Source organism: Heloderma suspectum, chromosome 1, assembly GCF_057233095.1.
Source record: "Heloderma suspectum isolate Gila_16-S chromosome 1, 16-S_ref, whole genome shotgun sequence".
Taxonomy (NCBI): Eukaryota; Metazoa; Chordata; class Lepidosauria; order Squamata; family Helodermatidae; genus Heloderma; species Heloderma suspectum.
The window spans coordinates 430,138,643-430,152,976 of NC_139458.1; the positions used below are offsets into that span (position 1 = coordinate 430,138,643).

Here is a 14,334-nt window from a genome sequence, read left to right on the forward strand (position 1 = left end):
ACTGCGGGGGGTTGAGCTGTCTGTCCCTTCCTCAGATTGCAATCGCAGCGGCGTTAGTGATGCCCCTCCTCCTTCGCAGCTCCGCAGTTATGGAGGCACGAAGAAGCGGGCTGGTGGAAGCCATGCTGATTGGTGGAAGGCAAAATAGCTGAGGGCGAGGGGGGAGCAAAGGGGCAAACATGTCTGCCGGGAAGTAACTCATTGCCTTCAGTTCCACATCTCTGCCTCTCACTTTAAGTAGTCGAGCTTGAGAGTGCAGAGGTGCAGCTACAAAGGTATACAGCTGAGAAATGGTGGATGCTTGTTGATTCGAAGCTGCGAAGTTGAGAAAGGGTGGGTGCCAGGGCAGACGATTTTCAAATTTGGCCATTGAGAAATGGGATGTATTACTAGGTGAAACTTTTGGTCTGATCCAGCAGAGCCATCTGTTTTTGTGAGGTGAAGATTCCTTTTGCCTGGAATGTCAAAAGACATGGGGATAGCCTTGAAACCAGCTTAAAAGGATTTGGGGCTGGTTCAGACAAAAGCCTAAACCATATTTTAGCATTATGTGCACTAGTATAGTGACCCTTGGGCTTGTGCATTTCCTGGGAATGGGCAAATTCTCAGTTTCACTTTCTCCCCCATTCAAGTTCTTTGCATCCCATTCATGAAGACAGCTGTGAATTTTGGTAACTTCTTATTCCAAAAAATTAACCAAAATTCTTGCCCATCCCCAGCACACCCCCACCACACGCACACACACACACAATACATACACACACTCCTTTTGTCTGGCACACACCAGAGAAAGGAATCAGAAGCAACCACTTCCAGCTATGTCTTAAATTCACACAAGCCAGGATCAAACTATGTTTAATTATCCTGGCTTCTTCACTAACCAGAGTTCTGCAAGTGTGGACGTAATGGGGAACTGAATGCTTCTGATCTCCTCTGGCATGTACCAGAAGGAGAGCCGGGAATGTGAAAACTTGAGGCTCACCACAGCTATAGGTAGATGGTATTAATTGGTATCGTTGGAGAGTTCTATTTCTATGAGCATCACCCCTCCCTCTCTTAATTGTATAAAAATAAAAACATAAAAACATTGAATATGCTTTGTGGTGGAATGGGATATAAAATAAATAGGATTAGCCAGATTCTCAAAGGTAGGGCAACTGACTGTTGCACTGGGGGAGGGATTTATATTGGCGGGAAAAGAGTAATTCTAAACATATCTGGTGCTTTCCTCAAATTATCAACAAAATATATCATTTTCAGGCTAAATTCTAAACATAATCATTTTCTAAGACTGGATTCAAAACTCTTTGTACATTGTATAGTTTGAATTTTATATCTGTGTTGACTACCCAAGAGGAGTGGGGAGGCTCTGGCTGAAAAGCAGTAGAAAAATAAAACTATAACATAATAGTCAAAGTTTGGGTCTGAAGCTGTCTCCACTTAAATCTCCGAAATATTCAGCCCTGCTTGAAAGATTTTGTTGTTTTCAGTGTCGACACCTACGTGGCAGTTACGGCACTCTTCCCCAACTTAGTGCCCTCCATGTGTTTTGAACTTCAGCTCCCATCAGCCCCAACCAGCATGGCCAACGGCTGTGAATACTGGGAGTTGTAGTCCAAAACATCTGGAGGGCACCAGGTCAGGGAAGGCTGGATTATGGCAATACTAGCTGATATTTCAGCAAAAACTACTGGAGGTGCCAACTACAAAGGGGAAGTTGTCAGTTTTGTTTATCTGTCATGGCTTTAAAGCGTTTGTGGTTGGAGGGGGAGAGAACGGTCTCCTGAAGAGAAAAGCGGTCTTTGTTATACTTTTTTCCTTGACAATGATAGAAACAACAGTTGCTGCTTTCTGAAGAGGATGAATACACCACGGGGTCTGAGGTCACCGAAGATGAAGTAGGCGATGAAGAAGAAGTGTACAAGAAACCAGGTATGCCCTTCCCTGTCTGCGACATTGGAGTTGCTTGCTGCTAGCTATTAGGAATTAAGAGTGATTAAGAGAGAAGGTTAATCTGTTGGAAAACAAAGCTTGTCGGAAGGCAATGTCGGCCTAGGATTTAAATGTGCTTCATCAGCAGTACAGAATTAAAAAATTAAGTTGGGGTGGATGTATCCAAGAGTCAGGGAAGCATGAAAAAGCTCTTAACCACTGTGTGGTTCCACACAGTCCTATCTCATTTAAAAGGCTTCTAATCCGTGCACCAGTTCTTCCGTGTGCAGTGTTGGCCTGCTTGCTTAACTCTCAGATCGCTGGTGCTTGACTGCTGCACACCAAGGGTCTGGCCATGGGGGTTCTGCACCCCTTAAATCAGATGATGTGGTGCATGGAGCCCTGCATGGCCATATGCTTCTAATGTGCCCTGTCTCTGCTCTTGATGAGTAACACTGGAGTTATTTCAGAAAAGCTCTCAAGGATGTGTCTTTATTATGGCCGTTGGACCTTGTAGGGTTTGTTTAACCCTACAGGATTCTGGGCTTTCTGTGGAGCATCAGGGACTGTTGAAACTATAGAGACAGGTTTTGATGGGGAAACTATAAAGGGAGGTGTAGAGTAGCACAAAACAGGGTGATGTAGCACACAGTTGTTATTATTACTACTACTACTACTACTTTTGTGCCAGGCAAAGTCTACAGTGGGAGCAGAAAAGAATGACTAGGGAAGGGGAAGGAGGCTGAGGGAGTTAGAGAAGATTAGTGTGTATAACAATGTTACAGAGAAGTTCAGCCATGACAGCTCTTGTACAGGTATAGTTTGTACTTTGGCATCACCCTGGCACCTCATCTAATAGGTCCAATATGTCCTTTGTTCTGGGAGTGGCTGCGTGAGCCAGGGATGCATGGCAACTAGGAGCAAAGGGGTCCTGCTAATGGTGGAATGCTGCCAGCCTTTATTGCAGTTAAAGTTTCTGACCTGTGCATGTCCTCTGCTGTATCCTAATCAAAAGAGTTGCTCTTCAGTATGCAAATTATGAGAACTTCACACAAACGCAAACGCCTTCCTGATCTCCAAGTTACCACCTTGATTAAGCAACCAGTGAATCATAGAATCATAGAATAGTAGGGTTGGAAGGGGCCTACAAGACCATCGAGTCCAACCCCCTGCTTGATGCAGGAATCCAAGTCAGAGCATCCCTGACAGATGGCTGTCCAGCCTTGTCTTGAATGCCTCCAGTATGGGAGAGCCCACCACCTCCCTAGGTAATCGGTTCCATTGTCATACTGCTCTAACAGCCAAGAAGTTTTTCCTGATGTTAAGCCAGATTTCCTGATGTTCAGCTGGAGGATAACTTTAAACAGGCTTTGTCAAGAACTATGACCCAATCATGAAGCATCCTCACCTTGAAGGTCACCCTTCCTGGTTCCCTTTGATTCTAAAAACCTCCTACCTGTGTCTCATAAGCATGGCTTTTGTAATACCAAAATAGTCTTGAGCCTTTGGAGGGTTCCAGTTCAGTCCCTTCAGCCAAGCTGTTGTACCCTTTGTTTTTGCCTCATCCTTTCAACACCCAGAGTCATTGCTCTGTTGTTTTTTTGGCCAAACCAATTACAACCCTTGAATCCAGCCACCCACTGGGAGCCTGGTTGCTTGGTGTAAGGGATATGGGAAGAGGACCTCCACTTCCATTTGCAGCCACTCTTGTGGGGCTGTGGGTCTTTGTAGTCTACCCTCTTGGACGTACAGGACAACCATATCTCTCAGTGGGGCAGCAAGACTGTCAAGGTCATGGACTTTAAGCTCCTTGGGTTTTTCGGTGGACAAGCTGGGAGCCTAGGGCATTGTGATGAGGTATTTCAGGGTCTCGAGCCAAGAGCGACCACATACAAACTTGACTAGCTTCCTTTCCTTGCCTGCTTAAGCTCCCTTGCCTCTCTCTGTGGTGCTTTCCTTGGAGTAGTCAGGATCCAAGGAGATACCTTGCCCTAGGGCTTTTCACACCAAATTATATATTTGAATTGCAATCTGCACATTTACAGGGCTCCAGGGTCCTTAAGAATAGCTTAGCTCTTCAGACTCCCATCATTGCCTGTATCAGCCCCACCTGAGCGGGACTAAGGTGATGACCCCGTTGTGTTCTAAGGCTGGTAAAATCTGGGATAGTTTGTGACTGTGGTGGATTTCCAAGTGATTGTGACCAACCAGGAAGTTTTATTTATTTATTTTTATTAAATTTATATCGTGCCTTTCCACTAAAAATAGTGCTCAAGGTGGATAGTTAATAGAATTATAATTAAAACGTAAAAACACATCCAATAAAAAGTATAGCTGTTTGTGTTCCTTTTCCTCTACATGGTAAATATACCCGCTATGACTTTATTTTCTTATCTTTATCCTGAAATCACTCTAAATCAATCCATCCTGGCCCTCATGTGGCCCGCTGTTTGCCACTGGTACCTGAACTTGCCCTGTTATGTGCAGCCGCCAAACCCTGCCTCATCACTTCCATAGCTCCCTCTGCTCCCCTGATGTGTTCAACTACCACTCCTTGCCTCCATGTCTTCTTCTATCACTTATTAGTCTGCTGGTCCAGTGCTAAGGGGGTGGTGTTCTAATCAATCTTTCTGCAAACTTTTGTGGCAAAGTAAAACTTCTGTGTTTCAGCTATCAGTGTTCTCCAACTAATTTCCTCATTTGGTTGGAGAAAGATCCCTACATTTCTGGGTTCATTGAGTACACGTGCTTGCAAGTTCACAGACACATGTGAATGAGGGCATTCAGTAACAGTAGTCTGTCATTGTGAGATTAACCAAATATTTTCTGTTCCCTTGTCTTGGCTTGAGTTCTTCAAGGGCAAGCCACTCAAAAGCCTCCATATATGCTGCCCAGATAGCAGAGTAGGTGACCTCCTGGAGGTGTTTTTTTTTTTTTTAAATGCGATCTGCTGTGGAGAGTATGGATAAGTCCTCAATCCACTGGGGTGGGGGAGAGGGAGGATGTTCATCTGATGCCATCTTTGATACCACATGAAATCTTTTTTATTTGCCCTGGCCTTTTAGGTTTTTCACAGTGCATCTTGTACATGTCTACTCAGATGCAAGTCCCATGGAGTTCAGTGGTGCTCAGCCTCAGCTAACTGTGTAGGGCTCCAGCCCTAGTCTGTTAATCTGTTATGTGGGCATTCTGTTCTGCTGTGCTTTTCAGTGGTTTATGCATGTATTTTTTAATCCGTAAGCTGATCTGACAGCTTAGGCTGAACAGCGGCTAGTAATTTAGATAAAGAAAAAAATATGCACACCTGCCCTAAACACTTGTGGAAAACTGTGCCAATCTTCCTGGGTGTAACAATTACCAGTGTCTGCTCTCTGGTGCTGAGAGAAAGTGACTGAGAGCTCCTTATTCCCCAAGGTCTTTAAAATCACTACTTGATCCCTTGCTTCTGCCCACATAATGCCAGTGTGTTGTAGCAAATGCTAGTGTGTTGAGTACAAATTCTTAAACAGTCATGAAGTTCTCACTGCACGTTATTTCTTGGCCTGACATGATGTCTCTGGAATCACTATTCCTCCCATACAAACCTGTCCAAGGACTTGTGTCGCCTTGCTCTCTGGAGTGCGGTAAGGGGACATAAAATAAAGAGGGAAGCCTTCCCAGCAGAGCCACCCAGATTCTGCAGTAACCCAGCCCCGTCACAGCCTGCCTTATCAAGCAACAACGAGGATTTGTTTTGTACCAGTTTGCTTTTAATTAGATACTGTATCTTTCTATAATGTGTTATGTTACTGTTGTGAGCCACCTTGAGTACATTTTCTGTAGAAAGTTGGGATATAAATAAATAGCAAAAGCCTACCTCAGAGGGTTGTTGTGAAGATAAACTGGGGGAACCCATGTATACTGCCTGAAAATATAAAAGTGATAAATCAAATTTTGTTTATTTATTTATTAAATTTATTAATCACCCATCTGGCTGGTCACCCAGCCACTCTGGGCAATGTACAACAATAAAAACAGTTTAAAACAATAAAATTCTACATTAAAAACATCATATTTCTAAAATTACCCTAACCCACCCCAAATGCCTGCCTGAAGAACCACGTTTTTAACGCGTGGCGGAAGCTCATTAAAGAGGGGGCATGGCGGAGTTCCCTAGGAAGGGAGTTCCACAGAGTGGGGGCCACCACAGAGAAGGCCTAGCTGTCCTGGCTGATGGGACAGAGAGAAGGCCATCCTTCTCAAACATAATGCTTGCCATTGTAGTTGGTAGAGAACTGCAGTGCATGTGGAGACTTGTTCTCATTTTGACCAGCAAGAAAGGCCAGGGTCAAATCTGTCTCTGTGTCTAGTATGACCAACTTGGATGGCTTCAAAAGGGAGTTAGAGAAACTCCTGGAGAAGAAGGAGTTCTGGCTATCAATGGCTATTAGGCTTGCTACCTTCAGTATCAGAGGCAGTATGCCTGTGTACACCTGTTGCTGGGAAACATGGGCAGGAGGATGCTGTCGCACTCATGTCCTGCTTGTGGTTCCCAGTTGACAGCTGGTTGGCCACTGTGTGAACAGAATGCTGGATTAGATGGACCCTTGGTCTGATACAGCACAGCTCTTTTCATGTTCTTATATTCTTATGATTCTTGCAGTTGTACCAAGAGAGAAACATTGCAGATTCTCAACTTAAGCGTATGCTTCCATTGACTGTTGTCTGATTCATGTGATTGGGCAGGGGGGAGAGGGGATTGCCCAAGATTATACATAGATGATTTGTTTGTAATTAGCAGGAAGAAAAGAGAGGCCAAAGAAATTTATCAAACATCCAAAGAAACAAGTGTCTTCACCAAGTGTCCAAAAGAAAGAAAAGACATTGGAGAAGGTAAATCTGAGATGCTAAAGTATTACCTAAATGGACTGAAGTCGTACCTTTTCTTAGGTCTTTGTTACTTTACCGAGAACAGCCTGAATTTCAGTTAATTTGATTTTCAGCCTGTTCCTGAAAATCAGACCGCACAAGGTGGGAGCATAAGATGGGAGCCTCTAGGTTGTAGATCCAGACTAAGTTTGTCATGATTGGTCATGACTAACTTGATCCACTTCCAACCCTCTGTTCTCAGGATCTGGCTTTATAACTGCTACACAATCCTTTGTAATTGGGGGGCGGGGGGGAATGCCTCAAGAAGAATCCTATATAGTTTGGCAGCTTTCAAATTCTAAGTAGAATTTATCCAAGAAATCTCAGGCTATCCCTTGTACCCTGTTCTTTATCTCTCTGCCTTTCTTTTGACAGTCTAATTCTCGAGATGCATCTCCTTTTATGTAAGTATTCTGCTAAATTTTTGAGGAAATGCCATTACAATGGGAGCAAATGTCAATTTAGAACCCTTTGGATGGCTGTAATTTTTTAAAAAAAATTAGACCAAACCATGGAGATAGAGGTCCCTCAATGGCTATTGGCATGATGGCTCAATTGAACTTCCATGTTCAGAAGCAGAGTACCTCTGAACGCTAGATCCAGTTTAGGTTTTTATAAATTCCAGTCAGCGCACCTTCTGCTCTCCTATGGAAATCCAGTGTAGTCAGGACAGCGCTGATTAAAAGTTGCTTCTAGAAAAGATCCCTCCTCCCCGTTCTTTGGGCTGGTTTGCCAAAACATCGTTTTGGTGCTTCCGGAAAAAGACTTGTGATTATACACTCTTTCCTCCCCTAATATGCTTAATTAGCTTACTCCCCTTTTAGTAGGAAGCATAGTTTGCCATTCATGGTTTGCCATTCATGGATCACTGCCTTGTTGTGGCGAAGGGGCTTGCGTAACTCAGTGAAGCCATAAGCTATGCCGTGCAGGGCCACCCAAGACGGACAGGTCATGGCAGAGAGTTCTGACAAAATGTGGTCCACTGGAGAAGGAAATGGCAACCCACTCCAGTATTCTTGCCAAGAAAACCCCATGGAACGTATCACAAGGCTAAAAGGTATGATGCCAGAAGATGAGCCCCTCAGGTCGGAAGGTGTCCAATATGCTACTGGGGAAGAGCAGAGGGTATTTCCAAGTAGCGCCAGAAAGGGTGAAGCGGCTGGGCCAAACCTGAAAGGACACTCAGCTGTGGATGTGTCTGGTGGTGAAAAGAAAATCCGATGCTGTAAAGAACAATATTGTTTAGGAACCTGGAATGTCAGATCAATGAATCGAGGTAAGCTGGAGGTGGTCAAACATGAGATGGCAAGATTGAACATCGACATCTTGGGAATCAGCGAACTAAAATGGACAAGCATGGGCGAATTTAATTCAGGTGACCATTATATCTACTACTGTGGGCAAGAATCCCTTAGAAGAAATGGAGTAGCACTCATAGTCAACAAAAGGGTGGGAAAAGCAGTACTGGGGTACAATCTTAAAAATGATAGAATGATCTCAGTACGAATCCAAGGCAAACCATTCAACATCACAGTAATTCAAGTCTATGCCCCAACCACTGATGCCGAAGAAACTGAGGTTGATCGGTTCTATGAAGACCTACAACACCTTCTAGAACTAACACCAAAAAAAGATGTCCTCTTCATCATAGGGGATTGGAATGCTAAAGTAGGAAGTCAAGAAATCACCGGGATAACAGGCAGGCATGGCCTTGGTGTACAAAATGAAGCAGGACAAAAGCTAATAGAGTTTTGCCAAGAGAACACGCTGATCATAGCAAACACTCTTTTCCAACAGCACAAGAGGCGACTCTACACATGGACGTCACCAGATGGTCAATATCGAAATCAGATTGATTATGTCCTTTGCAGCCAAAGATGGAGAAGCTCCATACAGTCAGTAAAAACAAGACCTGGAGCTGACTGTGGCTCAGATCATGAGCTGCTTCTTGCAAAATTTCGGCTTAAATTGAAGAACGTCGGGAAAACCACTAAACCGTTCAGGTATGACCTAAATCATATCCCTGATGAATATACAGTGGAGGTGAGGAATAGATTTCAGGGATTAGACCTGATAGACAGAGTGCCTGAGGAACTCTGGACGGAGGTCCGTAACATTGTTCAGGAGGCAGCAACTCAATCCATCCCAAAGAAAAAGAAATGCAAGAAAGCCAAGTGGCTGTCTGATGAGGCTTTACAAGTAGCTGAGGAAAGAAGGGAAGCGAAAAGCAAGGGAGAAAGGGGAAGATATACCCAACTGAATGCAGAGTTCCAGAGAATAGCAAGGAGAGACAAGAAGGCCTTCTTAAATGAACAATGCAAAGAAATCGAGGAAAACAACAGAATGGGAAAGACTAGAGATCTCTTCAAGAAAATTGGAGATCTCAAGGGAACGTTTTGTGCAAAGACGGGCATGATAAAGGACAAAGAAGGCAGGGACCTAACAGAAGCAGATGAGATTAAGAAGAGGTGGCAAGAATACACAGAAGAACTATACAGGAAAGATCTGAATGTCCCTGATAACCATGATAGTGCAGTCACTGAACTTGAGCCGGACATCCTCGAGAGTGAAGTCAAGTGGGCCTTAGGAAGCATTAGTAACAACAAAGCTAGCGGAGATGACAGTATTCCAGCCGAGCTATTTAAAATCCTAAAAGATGATGCTGTTAAAGTGCTGCATTCAATATGCCAACAAATCTGGAACACTCAACAGTGGCCACAAGACTGGAAAAGGTCAGTTTACATTCCAATTCCAAAGAAGGGCAACGACAAAGAGTGTTCAAACTACCGCACAATTGCGCTCATTTCACATGCCAGCAAGGTGATGCTCAAAATCCTACAAGCTAGGCTTCAGCAGTATGCGAACCGAGAACTACCGGAAGTACAAGCGGGGTTTCGAAGAGGCAGAGGAACTAGAGGTCAAATCGCCAACATTCGCTGGATCATGCAGAAAGCAAGGGAATTCCAGAAAAACCTCTATTTCTGCTTCATTGACTACGCTAAAGCCTTTGATTGTGTGGATCACAACAAACTGTGGCAAATTCTTAAAGTGATGGGAGTACCAGACCACCTTACCTGTCTCCTGAGAAAGCTGTACGAGGGTCAAGAAGCAACAGTAAGAACCGGACATGGAACAACCGATTGGTTCAAAATTGGGAAAGGAGTACGACAAGGCTGCATATTGTCACCCTGCTTATTTAACTTATATGCAGAGTACATCATGAGAAATGCCGGGTTGGATGAATCAGAGGTCGGAATTAAGATTGCTGGGAGAATTATCAACAACCTCAGATATGCAGACGATACCACCCTAATGGCAGAAAGCGAAGAGGATCTCAAGAGCCTCTTGTTGAGGGTGAAAGAGGAGAGTGCAAAAGCTGGTTTGAAACTCAACATTAAAAAAACTAAGATCATGGCATCTGGCCCCATCACTTCCTGGCATATAGAAGGGGAAGAAATGGAAGCAGTGACAGATTTTACTTTCTTGGGCTCCAAGATCACCGCAGACGGTGACTGTAGCCCTGAAATTAAAAGACGCTTGCTCCTTGGGAGGAAAGCTATGGCCAACCTAGACAGCATAGTAAGAAGCAGAGACATCACCTTGCCGACAAAGGTCCGTCTAATCAAAGCTATGGTTTTCCCAGTAGTAATGTATGGCTGTGAGAGCTGGACTATAAGGAAGGCTGAGCGCCGAAGAATGGATGCTTTCGAACTGTGGTGCTGGAGAAGACTCTTACGAGTCCCCTGGACTGCAAGGAGGTCAAATCAGTCCATCCTAAAGGAAATCAACCCTGAGTGCTCATTGGAAGGACAGATACTGAAGCTGAAGCTCCAATATTTTGGCCACCTAATGCGAAGAGAAAACTCCCTGGAAAAGACCCTGATGCTGGGAAAGACTGAAGGCAAAAGGAGAAGGGGACGGCAGAGGATGAGATGGCTAGATAGCATCACGGATGCAATGAATATGAACTTGAGCACGCTCCGGGAGAGAGCGCAGGACAGGAAGGCCTGGCGTGCTATGGTCCATGGGGTCACGAAGAGTCGGACACGACTGAACGACTGAACAACAACAATAGTTTGCCATTAACATCTGAAGTGGATAGCAAGCCAGCTTCAAATGATACCTTGCATTTCTGGCTTGGAGAAAAACACAAGCCATAGTTTGCTGTTTTGGATATGCTGGCAAACTAAATTGAGCATGTGAGGGAAGGGAAGAGCATGTGAGCTGAGGCTCATTTCAGTAGCACCAAGCCATGGCTTTGGTGTTACAGTGGAACCAAGCCTTTGTCCCAATATCCAGAGGTTTTTGGAGTCATCGTGAAGTGGCTTCAAGTGAGCAAAGCCAGCAGTACCAGTCTTACTCTAAAACAAAATAGCGCTGATCACTTGTTTGTGTTTTATTTCTCGTGGTTTTTCTGCTCTTTAATTAGTGTGAGCATGCAGCAGAGTAAGTGGGATGCTTCCAGATCACTTAGATTCAATCAAGATGCTCAAAGAGAAGAAGGTAAGGTGTTCTTTTCAAAATACTTGTCTAGTTTGTGCAGCTTAGTTACAGGAACTAATTAAAACCATAGTCCGCAACTATATAAATGTGTAAATGGCCAGGGTTCCATGAGACAGAAACTAAATCTATAGTCCCCCTGCCCCCATAACTATGGAATTAAATAAACCTCCTTGATGTTACTCCTGCCATAATTCTCTAGGGCTTGTCCAGGTAAATTGAACTCTCTCATGTGCAATCTGATGTACACATACGGAGCTCCTTTGCAAGCAAGGTTCTCAGTTCATGTAGCAAGGGTGTAGGTCAGATGTGACAATCACCTTCTTCAGTAACTATGGATAGAAGCTGTACTACCTCTACCCCTGATAGTGGCATTAGTGTGGCACAAGAATTGCCTCTCTGTTTGTGTATTGCTGTTCCATGTTTTTTGCAGATCAGCGGAGGATGGTCGAGATAACAGGGCACCTAATAAAAATGAGGCTGGGGGAACTTGACCGGACAAAATCAAAAGAAAACAAAGAAGTGAGCCATTTTGTTGTGCTATCGCTAATATAATGTCGCTGATTAGTTTTGGCCGGGTATTTGACCCTGTTCACTGCTTCTGTGAAATTACGATCTGTTGTCCTACTCTAATCCAGTAATCCTTAAACTGTGTGCTGGGTTCCTCTAACATGCCCCAAGGGAGAACTAATAATGTATCACATGAGGGGGAGAAAATTAATTAAAGGCTGCTGTGAGCTGGCTGCTGCCTCTCTGAATGATTCACTGCTCTGGACTTGCCCTCTTCCAGTCAGTCTCCACTAGGGTGGTGATTATGCCACATCACTGTACTAGATCTGATTGAGTCATTCAATCACACAGAGCAGGATTTCCCATCCACAAAGGGGGTTATCTGTTGTCTGTCCTCTTGAATCACTTTTCTGGGCTTGCCTCCATCCAGCTGATGGCATATGCTTGAAATAGCATCTCATGGAGCTATGCAATGATGTAGACTCTTTTGAAGATGGATAATTCTCACTCTTTCACCCTAGTCTAAACCTTTTTGGGTGTAGGAGAGAAGTGGGTTTCCAACTTGACTTTGAGAGGGGTGGGAATGGATGCCTCTGCGATTTTGAAGTTTGGAAAAGGCCTGTCTAGTCCTCCAGTGGGCATGTCAGAAAGCAAATCCCTTGTTAATGTGAACTTGAGGGATACTGGCCCTTGTCATTAGATATAAAAGCCCTTTTCCTTAACTCCACAAGGATACTGTGGGACAAGTTGAAAGACACTCGTCTTTTATTCACTTGTTCTGGGGCTGAGTGCCTTCAGTTTTTGTTGCTGTTTGTCTAGGGGAGAGGAGCAGATGGTGCTTCTCCTGTGCTGCGTTCCACCACGTGCCTTTTCTTCTGGCTCCTTCGCAGCCACTAAGCTGTCCAGCCAGCTCCGCTTCTCTGCATGATCCCTACCAAGCCAACTACCAAGATAAGAGTAGAGCAGAGGTCAATGCTTTTTCTATAGGCAGGCAAAAAGCAGAATAGGAGACACAAAAATGAACCGTGTCACTTCTTGGGCAGCAGCTTATTGACCTGTTGGTTGTGCGCACTTCTAAACAGTTGTGCTACCCTTCCCACCCTCCCATTCTGCAGTCTTCCAACTTCCAAAAAAAATAACTCTTGGTGCCAAATATGTGGGCGTGTAAGAATATATTGTCTTTCAGCCTCTCTTCTGCAGCAGTAAAATAGGAACACTTAGGGCGCAATCCTATCTAGATAGGTGGTGGCCTCCGAACTCGGAGGCGACCGCCTATCCAAAGCAGGGCAGGAGAAGCATGGAGGGGATTGTTCCCTCCATGCTTCTCCTGCCCTGCTTTTTTTGGCTAGACAGCCAATTGCAGCTGTCTAGCTGCGGGAGGACGGAGTGGGGAAGGATGGTGCTGTATGACACATAGGATGCGTCATACAGGCATTTACAATCTCCCCACCCCGGAACACCCCCAGCCACACCCCTTTCCAGCCACTCTGCACTCCTCTCACGAGTGTGGAGGATGGGGATGTTCCACAGTGCCTCGGAGGCAGCACAGAAGTGTGGGGAGGTCGGTTCTCCAGGAACTGACCTCGGAGTGTAGGCTCCGAGGTCAGTTCCTGGAAAACAGCATATCCTATGGCCGTCTAGCCACTGTCTAGCAGCATAGGATTGCTCCTTTAAATAACTACATTGAAAGCTTTGCTCAGTTTGAAGGGGGACCCTGCAGTGGTGCTTCTTGCCGACCCAGCACACAGGAAGACTTTTCTTTCCTCTTACATAGGAACATGGTGGGTTTTCAGGAAAATCTACTGAGATGTAGCAAGCCCCAGTTATCTGTTTTGCATAATCAAAAAGGTCGTATTCAAGCATGGAATGCCACACAAGGCCCTCACTGCTGATGGCCTTTTCTCTGCTCCTCCCTTTGGCTCCAATGGATCCTCTTTCTAGTGTCAGTGCAGGGTGAACGCTGGCACCAGATCTCTTTGGGACCACATACTAGATTGTGCAGTGAAAACGGCCAGATAGATTGAGGGGTGGTTGGAGCGTGTGTATGTGCGTGCAACATGTTAATATATAAGTGATATTATTTAGAGATGGCAGATCTGCCCCTCGCCCTTGCAACAGAGCCACATATCTAGCCAGACTTGCTGTTCAGTGCTCCATGCCTCCTCATGCTTGGCTAGTAAGGCTGCACCTCCCGCCATGCCTTCTGCGACGTGCAGCAAGTATGGAATGCTAGTTTGAAAACTGCATCCTGATTCAACTTCTGTGACTTGCAGTCTGCAGCTGGAATGTATGCAAGGCTTGAAGCTCAGATCAGGGCAACGGCACAAGTCAACACTCGGCAGAGCATCCCGGAAAAAAACATAAGGTGAACTATTCAGCGAAATAGCAGGGGGGTGGGGAGCAAAGAGAAACAGTACATCTTGGTAATCTTCTCAGAATGCCATTACCCATGAGGGTCTGGTTGCGGGATAAACAGTATTTCCA

General features: G+C 44.9%; 1 protein-coding gene across 1 annotated transcript in view; it reads left to right on the forward strand.

Annotated features, from left to right (window-relative positions):
- Positions 1 to 14,334, forward strand: part of SANBR (SANT and BTB domain regulator of CSR) — a 60,184-nt gene that overhangs the window by 42,331 nt on the left and 3,519 nt on the right. The window contains exons 17-22 of the mRNA XM_084829328.1: positions 1,833 to 1,932; positions 6,710 to 6,804; positions 7,216 to 7,244; positions 11,270 to 11,343; positions 11,774 to 11,862; positions 14,124 to 14,215. Of these exons, the coding sequence (XP_084685454.1) occupies positions 1,833 to 1,932; positions 6,710 to 6,804; positions 7,216 to 7,244; positions 11,270 to 11,343; positions 11,774 to 11,862; positions 14,124 to 14,215 (479 nt within the window). The remainder of the gene's footprint in view (positions 1 to 1,832; positions 1,933 to 6,709; positions 6,805 to 7,215; positions 7,245 to 11,269; positions 11,344 to 11,773; positions 11,863 to 14,123; positions 14,216 to 14,334) is intronic.